The sequence below is a fragment of the Oryctolagus cuniculus genome, chromosome 21 (genome assembly GCF_051225735.1).
Source record: "Oryctolagus cuniculus isolate XC-2025 breed Fujian yellow rabbit chromosome 21, ASM5122573v1, whole genome shotgun sequence".
Lineage (NCBI taxonomy): Eukaryota > Metazoa > Chordata > Mammalia > Lagomorpha > Leporidae > Oryctolagus > Oryctolagus cuniculus.
In genome coordinates, this window is record NC_142887.1 from 14,519,366 (window position 1) to 14,532,355 (window position 12,990).

A 12,990-nucleotide genomic window follows, 5' to 3' on the forward strand; every position below is an offset into this window, starting at 1 on the left:
CGATGCTGCTGCCACCGCCGGCCCGCGGGCCACACTCCGAGTCTCCCTCTGAGCGCCGATGGCAACTCACGGCCGCCTCTGCCCGGGACTTTGGGCCACTCTCTTTCTCTCTTTGTTTCTTTCCCTGCTCAGCTGGGGCCGGCGTCATCAGTCCCTGGGCACCTGCAGTGTTATGAGGTTCCTTCCCAGAGGCCCCGGGAGCCCACCAGCAGGTGCTGGGGTGGGGGTGGGGAGGCAGGGGCAGGTGCGGATGGCCCGGAGCCCTGGCCTGAAATTCACAAATCGGAGGCCAGAGGTGGCCCGGCCCTGGAGAAGCAGTGGCGGCGGGCCGTGTTCATCACAGGAATGGCCCATTTGCAATGATCGGTTGCCCAGGTGTTAATAACGCTAATGGCATAGGAAGGGTAAACTTGCCCACTTGGCTGAACAGCAGAAATATGCAGAGAAGTGCTCGGGCTTCCATAAATCAGCCGTGTGCGGCGCTACGAGGGAGGCAGGACTTAAAATTCTGGTCAGGAGATGGGTATTCTCATCATGCGAGCTGGAGAGCTAATTTATTCTGTTTATATCTTTTTACTGCACGACAAGGCTGGGGAGCAGGAGCCCTCCACAGCCATTCTGCATTTTAAATATTAGTCCTAAACACAGTGGGGCAGCCCTCGTGCTCCGTGGGGTCTTTCTTTCAGGATGGAGGAGTGGGGTCAGGGGAGCTGGGGACCAGGTATGGGGAGGGGTGGGGGGCCGCTCCAGCTTACCTGTGCCGGTGTCACCGTGGGGGATGGGCCATGTGCCCCTCTTCCAGCCTCCTTTCCCTTGGAATGTTTTTTTTCCTCTTGGAGATCTTTTATTTTTAAGTGATAATAAATACGGGCACTGATGAGGAAGAGATGAAGAGATACATTCATGGCGGAGGGAAGGCGCGAGGGCAGCAGAGGGGCAGGAAGAAGCGCGTGGGAGCTCGGAGGAGCTCAAGTCTCTCCCTTTGACCTTGGTCCTTTTCGTCACAGACCTTGTGCCTCTGGCTGGCTTCGGAAACCTGCGAGGGGGTTCTCAGCAGAACCCCCCAGTGCGGGCGGGCAGCCAGGAGACCCCTTCTTACATGGCCCCTTTGTGTGCTGGCTGCATCTCATTCATTCATTCATTCATTACCAGACACCTGCAGCGCTTGTGCAGGCGCCAGGGCCAGCGTGGTTTCCAGAAGCAGAAGTCTTCAGCTCAAAGCCTGGTTCTGCCACCCCTTGGCTGCGTGGCCCCAGAACAGCTCACCTCCCCTCTCGGGCCTCGGTCTCTCCATCTGCAAAATGGGACAACAACTCATCTTGAAGGGCAGTTGTGAGGATGGCGGGAGGTGCTGGCTGAGGGGGCCTAATGGGGGTGGAATCCTGATGGGCCCTGGCCTCGCCAGCCTGGGAGGAATCGGAATCCCCTGGGCAGGGAATGGGGAGTTCTACTCATCTAGGATGGGGTCTGAGGGGGCCTGCATTTCTGGGAGGCTCTCTCTTCCAAGCAGGCTTGGAGGGAGCAGGGCAGATGCTGACCAAGCTCCCCCACTCCTCCCCAGCCCCTCTAATGAATGGCCACCCAGGGCCACCACCATGGCAGGTGCACCAGGCCAGGTGAGGTGGGGTGGGGTGGGAGTGAGATTGCTTGGCCCTTGGGAAGTTACACTGGGCTCACAGGAGTGGGTGGGGGTGTCCTGGGGCTGAGCCAGGCGCGTTCTCTCTCTCTCTCTCTCTCTCTCTCTCTCTCTCTCTCTCTCTCCTCTTGGTGCAAGCGTGTGCTCACCTGGGTATGTGTACTTGTGTGTGTGTGTGTGTGTGTGACTGCACCTGGGAGGCAGGGCCGAGGAGGGAGTCTGTGGTGGACTCTCAGGCGGTGGCCCTACTGCTGGCTCTCTCAGGAGGGTGAGTGGCCGGGGTCCCCCAGGCACCGTGAGGCCTGGGCAGTAGGTGACTTGACACATGCATGTGGCTGTGTCTCCTCTTCTGTCCCCTCCCTGCTTCCCCTTTGTCCGCTTCTCCTCCCCCTCCCCCCACTGCCTGGATCACCCGGAACAATGCCTGCTGGTGAGAGAGTGAGGGCTGAGTCCCGGCTCAGGTCCCAGGGCTCACTCTGAGAAAGCTCAACGTGAGCCCCTGTGCAAAACCCACCGGCGCCCAGAAGGCAGAGCCCCGCAGAGACACGGCACCCGTGCAAACTCCCTCCTGGGCTCTGGGATGCACCCCAGCCCGGGGCCTCCGACCGCACGTGGAATCCATAGCCGTGGACCCCAGCCCTGCCTCTCCCCCACGCGTCGCCTTGAACAAGTCCTTTTACCTCTGCTGAGCATCCTGGTGGGAAAGATGGAAGCTACAGGTACAAGGGCGGAGATGGAGTTTCCCGGGCATGGATTCCAGTGTGGCTCAAAGTGGTGAAGAGTTAGGAAGGAACCGAAATGTCCAAGAAAGCAAAAAGTCCGGCTCGCCCACTTACGGGAGCTCTGAGCAGTGACCGCGGAGAGAGACAGAGCTCTGGCTCTGGAGGTCAGGTTCTAGGCCGGGAAGCCATTGCTGCATGGACCAGAGCCCCGTGTGCTCGGAGCAGGACGGCTGGTTTCCGAGAGAGAACAGGGAAGTCTGGAGATGAGCTCCAGGACCACGACACTCCCTTCCTTTTGTTTCTCCACCCTGAGCAAGTGGCAAACAGCTGGTAAAGACCCATGCGCTCTGAGGACAGAGCAGAAAGTGGGAGCCCCCTTGTGTCCTCCTGAGGCCCGCGCGAGGACGGCTCCCAGCCACGCCCCTCCACCCTTCCTGCTGCTGCCGAGTGGAGGCCGGGATGAAAGGCGTCCAAGCGCAGGACATTTTCCCATCTGTCGAGGTCTCCTTCGTCTGCTTTTCTAATCCCCCGTGCCTGGGTTGGAAGGGAATGCAGGCAGTGCCCCCTGCAGCTGGGGAAACCGAGGCACAGAGGGGCGGGGCTTGTCGACGAAGGCCCAGCTGCCAGCCTGCTCCTTGCTTCTCGGCCCCCTTGGAATGGGGAAGGAAGCTGGAATTCTGCTGATGAGAAGACAAACGAACCACACATTGATCCATCCGCCAAGCTTTGCGGAGGCTCGCCGGGTGCTGAGCGGGACTGCTGGATCCAGCCGGCCGGGACACAAAGCAGGGGCCCAGAGCACGCCTGGCCCGCAGCAGCTGGCCAACACCCCCTCCTCACCTGGTCACCACCAAAAGGACCCCCCCAAGTCCAGAGACTCAGAGCCCCATCCACCCAGTGACAGTCGGAGTACAGAGCAAAAAAGAAAACCACGCAGCACGGAGGGAAAAAACATTTTTTTTTATTAATCTTTCTTTTTTAAAAAAAGTTGTTTTTTTGTATTTTCATTTTTCTTAGGTAAACCTCTTTCTGCCTCCCCTCCCTCCTTCTGCCCTCCCTCCTCTTAAAAATATAAAAATGTTCAACCCGGATAACTAGAGTACAATAAATAAACAGTAAACACAAAAACATACTTTATTTGATTCTTCTTTATACAAAATAAGGAAACTAGAAGCGTCCGACTTCCAAAAAAGTATAATATTGGACATCCTGACGGCCCAGCCCCCAGGCCCCCCGCCCGGCCTCTGGGCGCCTCTCCCAGGGAGGGACAGCAGGGTGGGCGGCGCTCGCATCGGGCCTGGACCCCTCTGGCCCCAGACAAACGTCACCGTTGAGGACGAGGGCGAGCGGAGCTGGCTCGCGGCTGGCTGGGGGGTCCTGACTGCCCCCTCCTACGAGAGCTGACCTTGAGCCTCAGGACTGGCCACCAGGGGGCGCCAACCTGCAGGTGAATTTGCCTCGCTCCCAGGTTCTCGCTCATCAAGCGCAAATCTCTGGCTCACTCGCTCGCTCGCTCTCCACCCCCTCTCTGGCGGACGCTCGCCCTAGGTCTCGCTCTCCCACACCCTGTTCCCCTCCCCTCTCTCCATCTCGATCTCTCTTTTCCTCGTCATCCTCTTTTAAGGGTAGGGAAGGCAGAGCGAGAAATAAGGGCGGGAACTGCCCCTCGGGGAACAGGCGTGATCAGCCACGAAGCCCCTGGCCCCGAGCCCCGGCCGGGTCCGAGGAGGCGGCGGTGGCTGGGGCCCTGGAAGTCCAACGCACGCATGAGCTCCCGTGACTCCGCAGTATTCGCTTTGGTCCCAAGAAACTGCTCGTGGCCGCCGGGAGGGCGCGGCCGAGGGGCTGGGGGCTCCCCCGGGCAGCCCGCGGGGTGAGGAGGGGGTCGGCTCCCCTCGGCGCCCCGCCCGGGGGCGGCTGCCTTTTGAGTGCAGACCCGAGGGAGAACCCCTGGCGGAGACTCCCGCGTCTCCCGCCGCGTCCACGTCGGGCGTTTTGGTTTCGCGCGGCCGCGTCCGGGCGGCGCCGCCAGGGCCCGGTGGCCTTTACCACACGGCGGCCTCGCTGAGCTCGGGGTTGGGGTGCGACAGGGCTCCGCTGTAGCCGCTGGTGCCGCTCATGGAGAACGGTGGGCTGGGCCCGCCGCTGAACACCTCGCCCGGCATGGGGTGCAGCGCGCCCGGCAGGCCCGGCTCGGGACTCGGCGTGTCCGGGTGCGAGATCATGTCGGTGAACCTGGGGTTGTCGGCGGCGTGCGGGCCGGCGAGCGGCGGCTCCAGCGCGCCCAGCGGCGTCGAGCCGGGCCCCGAGGCGGCCAGGAAGCTCGAGTCGGCCGGGGACTGAGCCTGCGACGGCGGCCCGTGCGCGAAGAAGTCGTAGTTGCCCCCGGGCGCATAGTAGTCGCCTTGGTAGTCTGCGGGAGGGGAAGGCAAAGAGACAGCAAGCGGTGAGAGCCGATCGGGGCCGTGGACACCGGGCGCGCGCGCGACAAGGGCCGTGGAGGGAGTCCCACGGAAGCCTGCGGAGACCCGGGGCCGGCTGAGGACTCAGACCCACGGAGCTGGCGGAACGGGAGGCGGCGGGGGCCCCGGGCAGCGACCGAGCGAGATCCAGGCACTCGGAGATGGAGACAGCGCGCACCGAGACAGCGAAGGGTCCGAGAGACAGGACCGAGAGAGACCGGCAGAGACGCGGGTGGCGGTGGCCACCGGCCTCGGAGAGTGGGAAAAAGAGACCCAGAGACGCCAAGTCCGCGGCAGGCACCCGAGAGACCGAGGGCGCGTTAAAGTCGGGGAGGAGGAGAAAGGGGGAGACGGCCGCGGCGGGAGCCACGCGCGAAACCCCGGAGGCGGGAGCCGCCCGGGAGGTGGAGGCGGAGACGCGCCCGGAGCCCGTGCCGCGGAGGATCGGCGAGACGCAATCCGGAGGCCGCCGGAGACGCGGAGGCTAGCCGCCCCGGCAGGGGAGCTGCACGAAGGGAGAAACAGCGCGAAACGGCCGAGACCCGGAGGCGACGCAGCCGGACCCGGGCCTCGGCGAAGCGCGCAGGGGCCGGCCGCTTGGGCCGGGACGCGGAACCCGGAATCAGCTCGCGGGCCGGCTCAGCGCCCTGCCTGCAACCCCGCGTCCCGTAGACCTGGCGCATCCACTGCCCTGCCAAGCACACCCGCATCTGTCCGGTGAAAGTCAGGTCTCCCCCACATCATGGAACCAAGAACCCAGTTCCGGAGGCTCGGGACAGGGGAGGGGAACGCCAGCATCCCCGGGCGCCTGGGGCGGAGGCTCCGTCGCTCCGTGGGTTTGCCAAGGCACCAGGTTCTGAAGCTTTGGGGACTTTGAGTTCTCTTGAGAAACTGGTGATGGGGGGTGTTCTCCCAAGAACGCACAGGTGCGCCTCCCCCAACAAACTCAGGGGGTGCGGGCTCCCCGGGTCCTGAGCCTGCGCTGCCGCTTCCCCTGTAGACCGCCCTCGGGAGACCCCACAAGCCGTGCTGCTTCCCTCACCCTGAAGGTTTGGGGGGACCCCAGGGCAGGCGCACCTTGTAGCCCGCTTTATACGGCGGGAAAACCAGCCCAGGCTTCTGTACAAAGCCACTCCCCGCGGCTCGGTCCTGGGGTCGCCGTCACGAGCAGCTGGGGGGGGGCTCCCTTCATCCCACTTCCCACCCTAAGCCCAGAAATCGATCCACATCGGCTTGGGGACGAATTTCCGGAGGTGCGCCTTGGAGACGATTCAGGCAGCAGCTTAAACGTTGCCGATTACTTATTCAGACCACTAATTCCTTTCTCCCCAAAAGTCAAGGAGAAGGCTGGGTGCCCCCAAATGGGAGCCCCAAAGGGCCGGGGACAGGGGACAGCCGCGGCCCGCAGGAGCGGGCGAACCTGCGAAGGCCGCGGCCCCGGCGCGGTGCGCGCCGCCTCCGCCCATATGGCGGCCGGGCCGGGGGTAATTGGAACAAACGCGGTCTGAAAGGGGCACAAAAGCCGCAGCTGGGGCTTTGTCCGCGCTCCCACGGGGAGCCGCCGGCCCCGCCGCCCGGCCCCTCTCTCGCCCGCTGCCGGCAGCCACCGCCGGGATCTCCCAGCGCCGATTAGGCGGGGCCGCCTGGCCGGGGGCTGGGGAACCCTGCGCTCCTGTTCCGGGGAAGAAGGGCCAGCCTCCCACCGCATCCAGCGGGCGCGCGGGGTGAGGCGACGGCGGGATTGGTGGTGGTGGTGGGGTGTTGGTCCTCGGGAAAACCTGGGTTAATTATCCAGGCGGGGAAAAAAAGCGGGCGGTTGCCGCCCCCGCCAGCTCCCGGCGTCAGGCGCAGGTTTTGCGCGCCCGGCAGCAACGCCAGGCCCCGGGAGTCCGTGAGCCCCGGAGGACACGCCCACCACCCGGCTCTCAGGCGCTGGGAGGCTGCGACGACTCAGCCCTGGCGCGGCTGCTGCTCGGTCTCTCCTCCAAGAAGCGGCTTAGCCTTGCGTTTTGGCCACTAGATCTGGGGGCCCTGGCCCGGTCTCACTGTAACCTCTCAGGTCCCTGCCGGTGCAGGGATGGGGGGTAGGTGTCTGCCCAGGTGCCTGGCTTCTGCCCCCACCCATTTGCAACCGAATCCACTTTTCTAAAAGAGGTCACCTCTTCCCCAAACTGAACTGTTCACCACGAAAGACTCGTGATGCAGCGACTCCCAGCACGGCAGAGACGCTCAGGGTCCCTTTAAAACCCAGAGGCTAAGCCGGCGCCGTGGCTCAATAGGCTAATCCTCCACCTTGCGGCGCCGGCACACCGGGTTCTAGTCCCGGTTGGGGCGCCGGATTCTGTCCCGGTTGCCCCTCTTCCAGGCCAGCTCTCTGCTATGGCCAGGGAGTGCAGTGGAGGATGGCCCAGGTGCTTGGGCCCTGCACCCCATGGGAGACCAGGAAAAGCACCTGGCTCCTGGCCCCTGCCAGGATCAGCGCGGTGCGCCGGCTGCAGCGGCGGCCATTGGAGGGTGAACCAACGGCAAAAGGAAGACCTTTCTCTCTCTGTCTCTCTCTCTCACTGTCCACTCTGCCTGTCAAAAAAAAAAAAAAAAAAAAAAAAAAAAAAAAACCCAGAGGCTAAACCCCAGAAGGGCCCAGGGGCCCCCCAGTTTGGGGAGGGTAGGGCGGTGGGCCACAGCCACAGTGCCGGCCAGCAGGAGCCAGGGGGCCAAAAGACCCGGGGAGTGGGAGGAGGAGTGGGGATGCACCCAGCCAGCGCCAAGGAAATGAGAAGGAAGAAGCCAAGGCAGAGAGAAGAGGTGACCGAGCCCAGAGCTCACCCCAGCTCTGAACCTGGAAACACAACATCGAAATTCCCCCCTTTGCAAACTTGGACTCCAAAGCTCACAACTCCAAGGGCCCAGAGCACCCCCCCCGGGGGTAGGCAGGCGCACCCGACATGCTTGGGGCTCGGGGGTGGGGGGCAGCGCAGCCCCATGCAACGGGCTGCGGTTTAGCTAACAGCACCAGACGCTGCGCGCACCGGCCCAGACACCGAGCCGGGAGCCGCCGCCTTAGAAGCCGGCGGGCAGGCAGCCTGGAGCGGATCCAGTCCCCGGCCCCTCCCCCGGCGCCGCGCGGGTTTAAGTCACAAACGCCCGGCAAGGGGAGCGCGAGGCCGCGTGTCCGGCGGGGACGGGCGTGGGTGGATTTGCCGGTGCGGGCCTCAGCAGGACGCAGGGCAGAGTGCGTGTGTGTCTGCGGGTTTGTGTGTCTCTCGGTGAATGCAGGCGGCGGGGACTCGGGAGGATCCCGCGCGTGGCTGGACGTGAGCCCGGTGTTTCCGGACACGAGCGTGAGTGAAAGACTGTGGGGGGCCCGCGTGGCTGTGCGCCTCTCGTGTTAACCTCTGCACCACTCGGGGGGGGTCCGATGGTGCGTGCGACTGCGTGTCCGGGAGATGTCTGTGGGTGAGTGTGCGCGCACCAAGGTGTGTAGGACCAGGTGTGTCGGTGACAGTGGAAGTCCCGCGTTGAGTGGCTGGGAGCGAGGCGAGCGAGGAGGGGCAATCCCGGGTGCTCCCGCGCGCTCAGCTCGCGGAACGGCGCAGGCCGAGGTGTGCGGCGGCGCGTCTCGGCGCGCCCCTTACCTCCGTAGTAGGTGTACGGAGTGGAGCCCAGCACCTCCGACTCGTCCAAGCGGCCACCCAGCGGACGCATGCGCCGTGGACTCCGGAAGAAGGCGTGTCTCCGCGCTCCCAGCGCGCTCAGCTGTTTCATCCGGCGCTCTTTGGACCGTCGGTTCTGAAACCACACCTGGGACCGAGCGGGTGGGGGAGAGGGGGTGCTGTGAGCTCGCGGCCCGAAGTGCACCAGCCTCTCCTCCCTGTGAGGGCCACCCCCACCGGGTCCTAGCGCCTCTCCCGCACCAGGACACCCCTGACGCGGGGGCCGGGCCGGATTAGGTGGGGAGGGGTGGAGAGGGGCTTGGGCGAACCAGCCAAGGGTGAAGGATTTCGCGGACCCGTGGGGCGACTCATAAAGACTTGTGCTTCCCGGTTCTCGGCTCGCCCGCGGTCTGACGGCTTTATAAAGGCCTCCCGCCCGGCACAGCTCTCGCCTCGGCCCCTCGCCATCTTGAGCCGACCCCTGGCCGTTTTCCGAACGCCCCGCGCATCGGCGCAAGGAGGGGCAGGCGGAGGACGAACACGGCCCCTCTGTCTGCTCGGAAGCTGGGAGGGAAGGGAGGGGTCCCGGAGCGCGGGGAGACTGAAAGCCTCCCTCCGCCGGGGCGGGGAGCGAGGTGACCCGCCCCCAATCGCAGGGCCAGGAGAACAGCAGGGCTGGACTGAGTTCCTGGCGGCGGGTGCCAGGCCTCGGGCGGTCGCCCAGCTGTCCCCGACCTCGGATGCGCGCCGTCTGCTCCGAGACCAGCACCCCGCGCGCTCTCGGCCCGGCGCGCCGCGGGGACAGCGAGGATGACCCGGCCCGGGCCGCACCTGGATAACGCGCATGTTGAGGCCGGTCTCCTGCGCCAGCTGCTCGCGGATGTGGCGCGTGGGCTTGGGCGTGGCGGCGAAGGCGGCCTTGAGCGTCTCCAGCTGCTTGGCCTTGATGGTGGTGCGCGGGCCTCGCCGCTTGGTCCCCGAGTTCTGCTCCTCGTTCTCGTTGTTGGCGGCCTCCTTGTCGGACGAGGTCGAGTTGTCCGTCTCCTTGGGGTCGTCCTGCAGGGGGTCCTGGAGGTCCGGGGACAAACTGCGGTCCGTACAGGATGACACTGCGGGCGGGCGGATCGGGAAGGGAACGGAGGCGTCAGCGGCGGCTGGTTCCAGCCGGCCCAGGCGACCGCCGGCCGCGCTCGGTTCCCTCCCAAACCTGCGGCGGCCCCTCCCCCCGGGGCCCGGCGCCCGCCCACCGTCCCCAGGCGGGGCTGGGCCTTTGGGACGGCCCCTCCCGAGCCCTCGGAGCCCGTCTCGGCCCCGGCTGGGGTAGGGGTGGGCACGCCCTCTGGAGAACGCAGCCTTTGGGAATAGGGGACTCAGGAGGGTGCGAAAGCATGGGGCCTCGGCTCTTCCTCCCCCACCCCGCTGTCCTCCCTGCGGTCCCAAATCTGTGCCAATGCTCAAGTACAGGACGCCTAGTGCCACGGAAGGGTGAGTGCACAGAGAGGAGCTGGCGGCTCCCAGCGCCCCTGCAGGACCAGCTCCGCTCCCCGCACCCACCTCCGCTCCAGCTTCGTGCCCTCGCCCTGCCCTAAAGCAGCCTGGCGCGGGAGCCAGGCACAGACCCCGGGGCGAGGGGAGGCCAGCTCGGAGCTCCGGGCTGGGCGGCCTCCATACCTGAGTTGAGGCTGCCCTCCTTGAGGCTGGAGGAGCTCAGATAGTCGTCCTTGCACACAAACTTGTTCTCGTCGATGACGTACAGCTCCTCGCCCGTGGACAGCTGCTTGTTGCACACCATGCAGGTGAAGCAGTTGAGATGGAAGACTTTGCCGCGGGCCTTGCGCACCAGGTCGCTGGGCGAGATGCCTTGCGCGCAGCCTGCACACTTGGTGCCGAAGCGCCTGGGGACACAGGGCGCCCGTCACTCAGCGGTGGGCTGCTGTCCAAGCCTCTCCAGCCCCTCTCTTCTTCCCACCCATCCTGGCTTCCACAACTGTCAAAGGGAGCCCTGATCCTGCCTGCTTGGCCAGAGCGGAAGTGGGACACACGTCCTGGAATATTCCTGGGGCTGGCACTGCCAGGTCGATTGGGTTTGATTCACCATCTGCTGGGCTGCAAAGGGTTGAGCCATGGTGGGCGCAGCCTCCCGCCCAGCAGAAGGCCCAGAGTGTCCCCAGACGCCTGCTGGGGCTGCTCCAGGCAAACTGGGCTCTGGAGTCCGCGAAGGATTCAAAGCCAGGCAGGCCGGTGTAGACTACTTCTTAGCTTTGCTTCCTGGATGCCCTCAAGTCTGCTGGGGCCCAGGTAGCACCCATCTGCCTGGCCAGCTGGCCTTAGCCATGGGCTGGGGAGCCTCTCTCCAGGAGAGACCTAAGCAAGAGGGGAACCTTGCACAGAGTCCTTGTGCCAGCTGGGAGCTTTGTCAGTCCTCACACTGGGAGCTGCTGAACAGGGTCTCCGGTGGGCACACACTGGGAAGCAGGGACTGAGTTTCAGCTCTCCCCTCCCCATTTCTGGCCTTGGCAGGCAACGGTAGAAGGAACAGAGCCACTCCTAAACCCTGCAAGACCGGGACGTGGAATGTCTCAGATCCCCCTCTCCCTTATCCCCCAGCTAATTCCTTTTCTTTTTTTTTCCCTTGAGCCCAGAGAGAAAGCTGGCCTCCTCCAGAGTGGGTGATGCAGACCCTAAAGGGAGGGGTGAGATGGCCGGGGAGGGGGGCGAAGAGGGCCCAGGACTCTGGGGACCCCACCTGGACTCACACCCGCGTCTCTAACCAGGGTGAATTTGGGTGACATTGATGCAGTGAGTGCATTAGAAGCCATAAGTCACTTTTGGCCTTATCCGGCAGCGTAATTGGCCATATGCACCTTATCAAAAATCATTAGGCTCTTTGCAAGCACGGCCACATTAGGGGCGTCAGGCCTCCGGGGCCAAGGAGTTCACACATGGGAAGGTGATGCTGACGTGTTCCCGTGTTCAAATTCCCCGGTGCCCAGACACTGGAGCCCCTGGGGACCTGGAAGTAGCACTCACAAAGCCGCCGCTGGGAGCCGGACGGAAACAGGCCAGGCGAGTCTGCCACACACCTCCTGGGCCTGCAGGCCGGCTCTCAGCATCTCCCAGCCAGGGAAACTGAGGCCCAGGAAGGCGAACTGCAGGGGCTAGGGCCGGGAGAGGCAACACAGCCCAGGCCCGGGGGTTCCTGATTCCCGGCCCTGATTTCATTTGTGCTTTTCAACACGGGAGAACGTGTTTGGGGGGAGGGGAAGGTACCCTCCGCGGTCACCAGGGGAGTCCTGCCTGGCTGGGCCCCTCTGGAGCTGGGAAGTTTCTGTTTGTCCCCAGAAGCGGTATCTGGGCTCAGGCGTTGTGCGTGGAGGGAGAAGCCTCCCAAGCGCCCGCGAACTCCAGAAAAAAAAAAAAAATCCTTCCTGGCTCAGAACGCGGCGGCAGGAGCTTCAGCCTCTGGGAAGGGACAGGGAGCGGGCGAGGAAGTTTGTCAAGGCTTCCTCTCCCGGCCCCAGCTCGGCCCTGGGCCGGCTGGGAGGCACCAGCGCGAGGCAGCGAAACAGCGACCTTCCGCGCCTAGGCTGGGGCCCTTTCCTCCCCCCGGACCGAGCGCGGGAGGACAGCAGCGTGCGGCCCCGCTCCCCACCTAGGCTTGCGAGCCCGGGAGGCCGTGGCGGGCTCCGCCGTGTCCCCTTCCCCGGAGCCCGGCGGAGCGCGCGCACAGGCGGCAGGGTGGCGCGGCCTCTTACCTGAAAAAGTCATTTTTGCAGTAAAGCTTGCCCTCTCGCGAGAAGCACTTCTCCGACAGGTTGGTTTTGCACTCGCAGCACTGAACACATTTGATGTGCCACGCGCGGTCCAGCACGTTCAGCAGGAAGCGGTCGAGGATGGGCCGCTCGCACCCGGCACAGTGCACCATCATGGCCCCCGCCCCGGCGGCTCCGGCCGCCCTGCCCTCCCTGTGGGCCCCCGGCCCTCGGGCCTCCCGGCCCCGCCGCCGACGCGCTCCCCGCCTCTTGTGTCGGTCGCCGCCGGGCGAGTCCGGTCCGCACCTAGACTCAGCCGGTCAAGTCCTGGGGCGATCGCCGGCCTGGCGCGGGGCTGGCCGGAGCTGCGGGGCGGCGGCGTTCACAACCTCATTCCACGGGCCGCGCGCCCCGGCGTTGGCTCCGGGCTCCCGCAGGTGTCTCGGGTGGCTGCGGGCCTCGGCGCTGCCAAGCGGCTTTCCCCGGTGGCGGAGGCGCCGGCACTTTCCCCCACTTTCAAGCGGTCCGGATCCTCATCTTTGTCTGGCCGCCGCCTAATTCGCGCATCCTTATTCAGATTTGGTGACGTGGCGCGGCACGTAGGGGGCCTGGCGGCCAATGGGCGCGCCGTGGCCATGGCAACCTCTTAAATTTATAGCATATCTAAATTGGCTACAGCGTTGCGGTCCGGACAGAGCAAAAAAAACAAGGCATCAGTATTGTTGAGTATTAGCCTGTACCTGGTTCCCAGACTAAGTAAGTATT

General features: G+C 64.8%; 1 protein-coding gene across 1 annotated transcript; it reads right to left on the reverse strand.

Annotated features, from left to right (window-relative positions):
• Positions 1-12,767, reverse strand: LHX5 (LIM homeobox 5). Its single transcript, XM_002719759.6, has 5 exons — positions 12,229-12,767; positions 10,145-10,368; positions 9,305-9,582; positions 8,456-8,621; positions 1-4,771 (listed from the first exon to the last, which is right to left on the reverse strand). Exons 1-5 carry the CDS (start codon positions 12,399-12,401, stop codon positions 4,404-4,406), a joined length of 1,209 nt encoding a protein of 402 aa, XP_002719805.1. The 5' UTR covers positions 12,402-12,767; the 3' UTR covers positions 1-4,403.
• Positions 12,768-12,990: the final 223 nt, after the last annotated feature.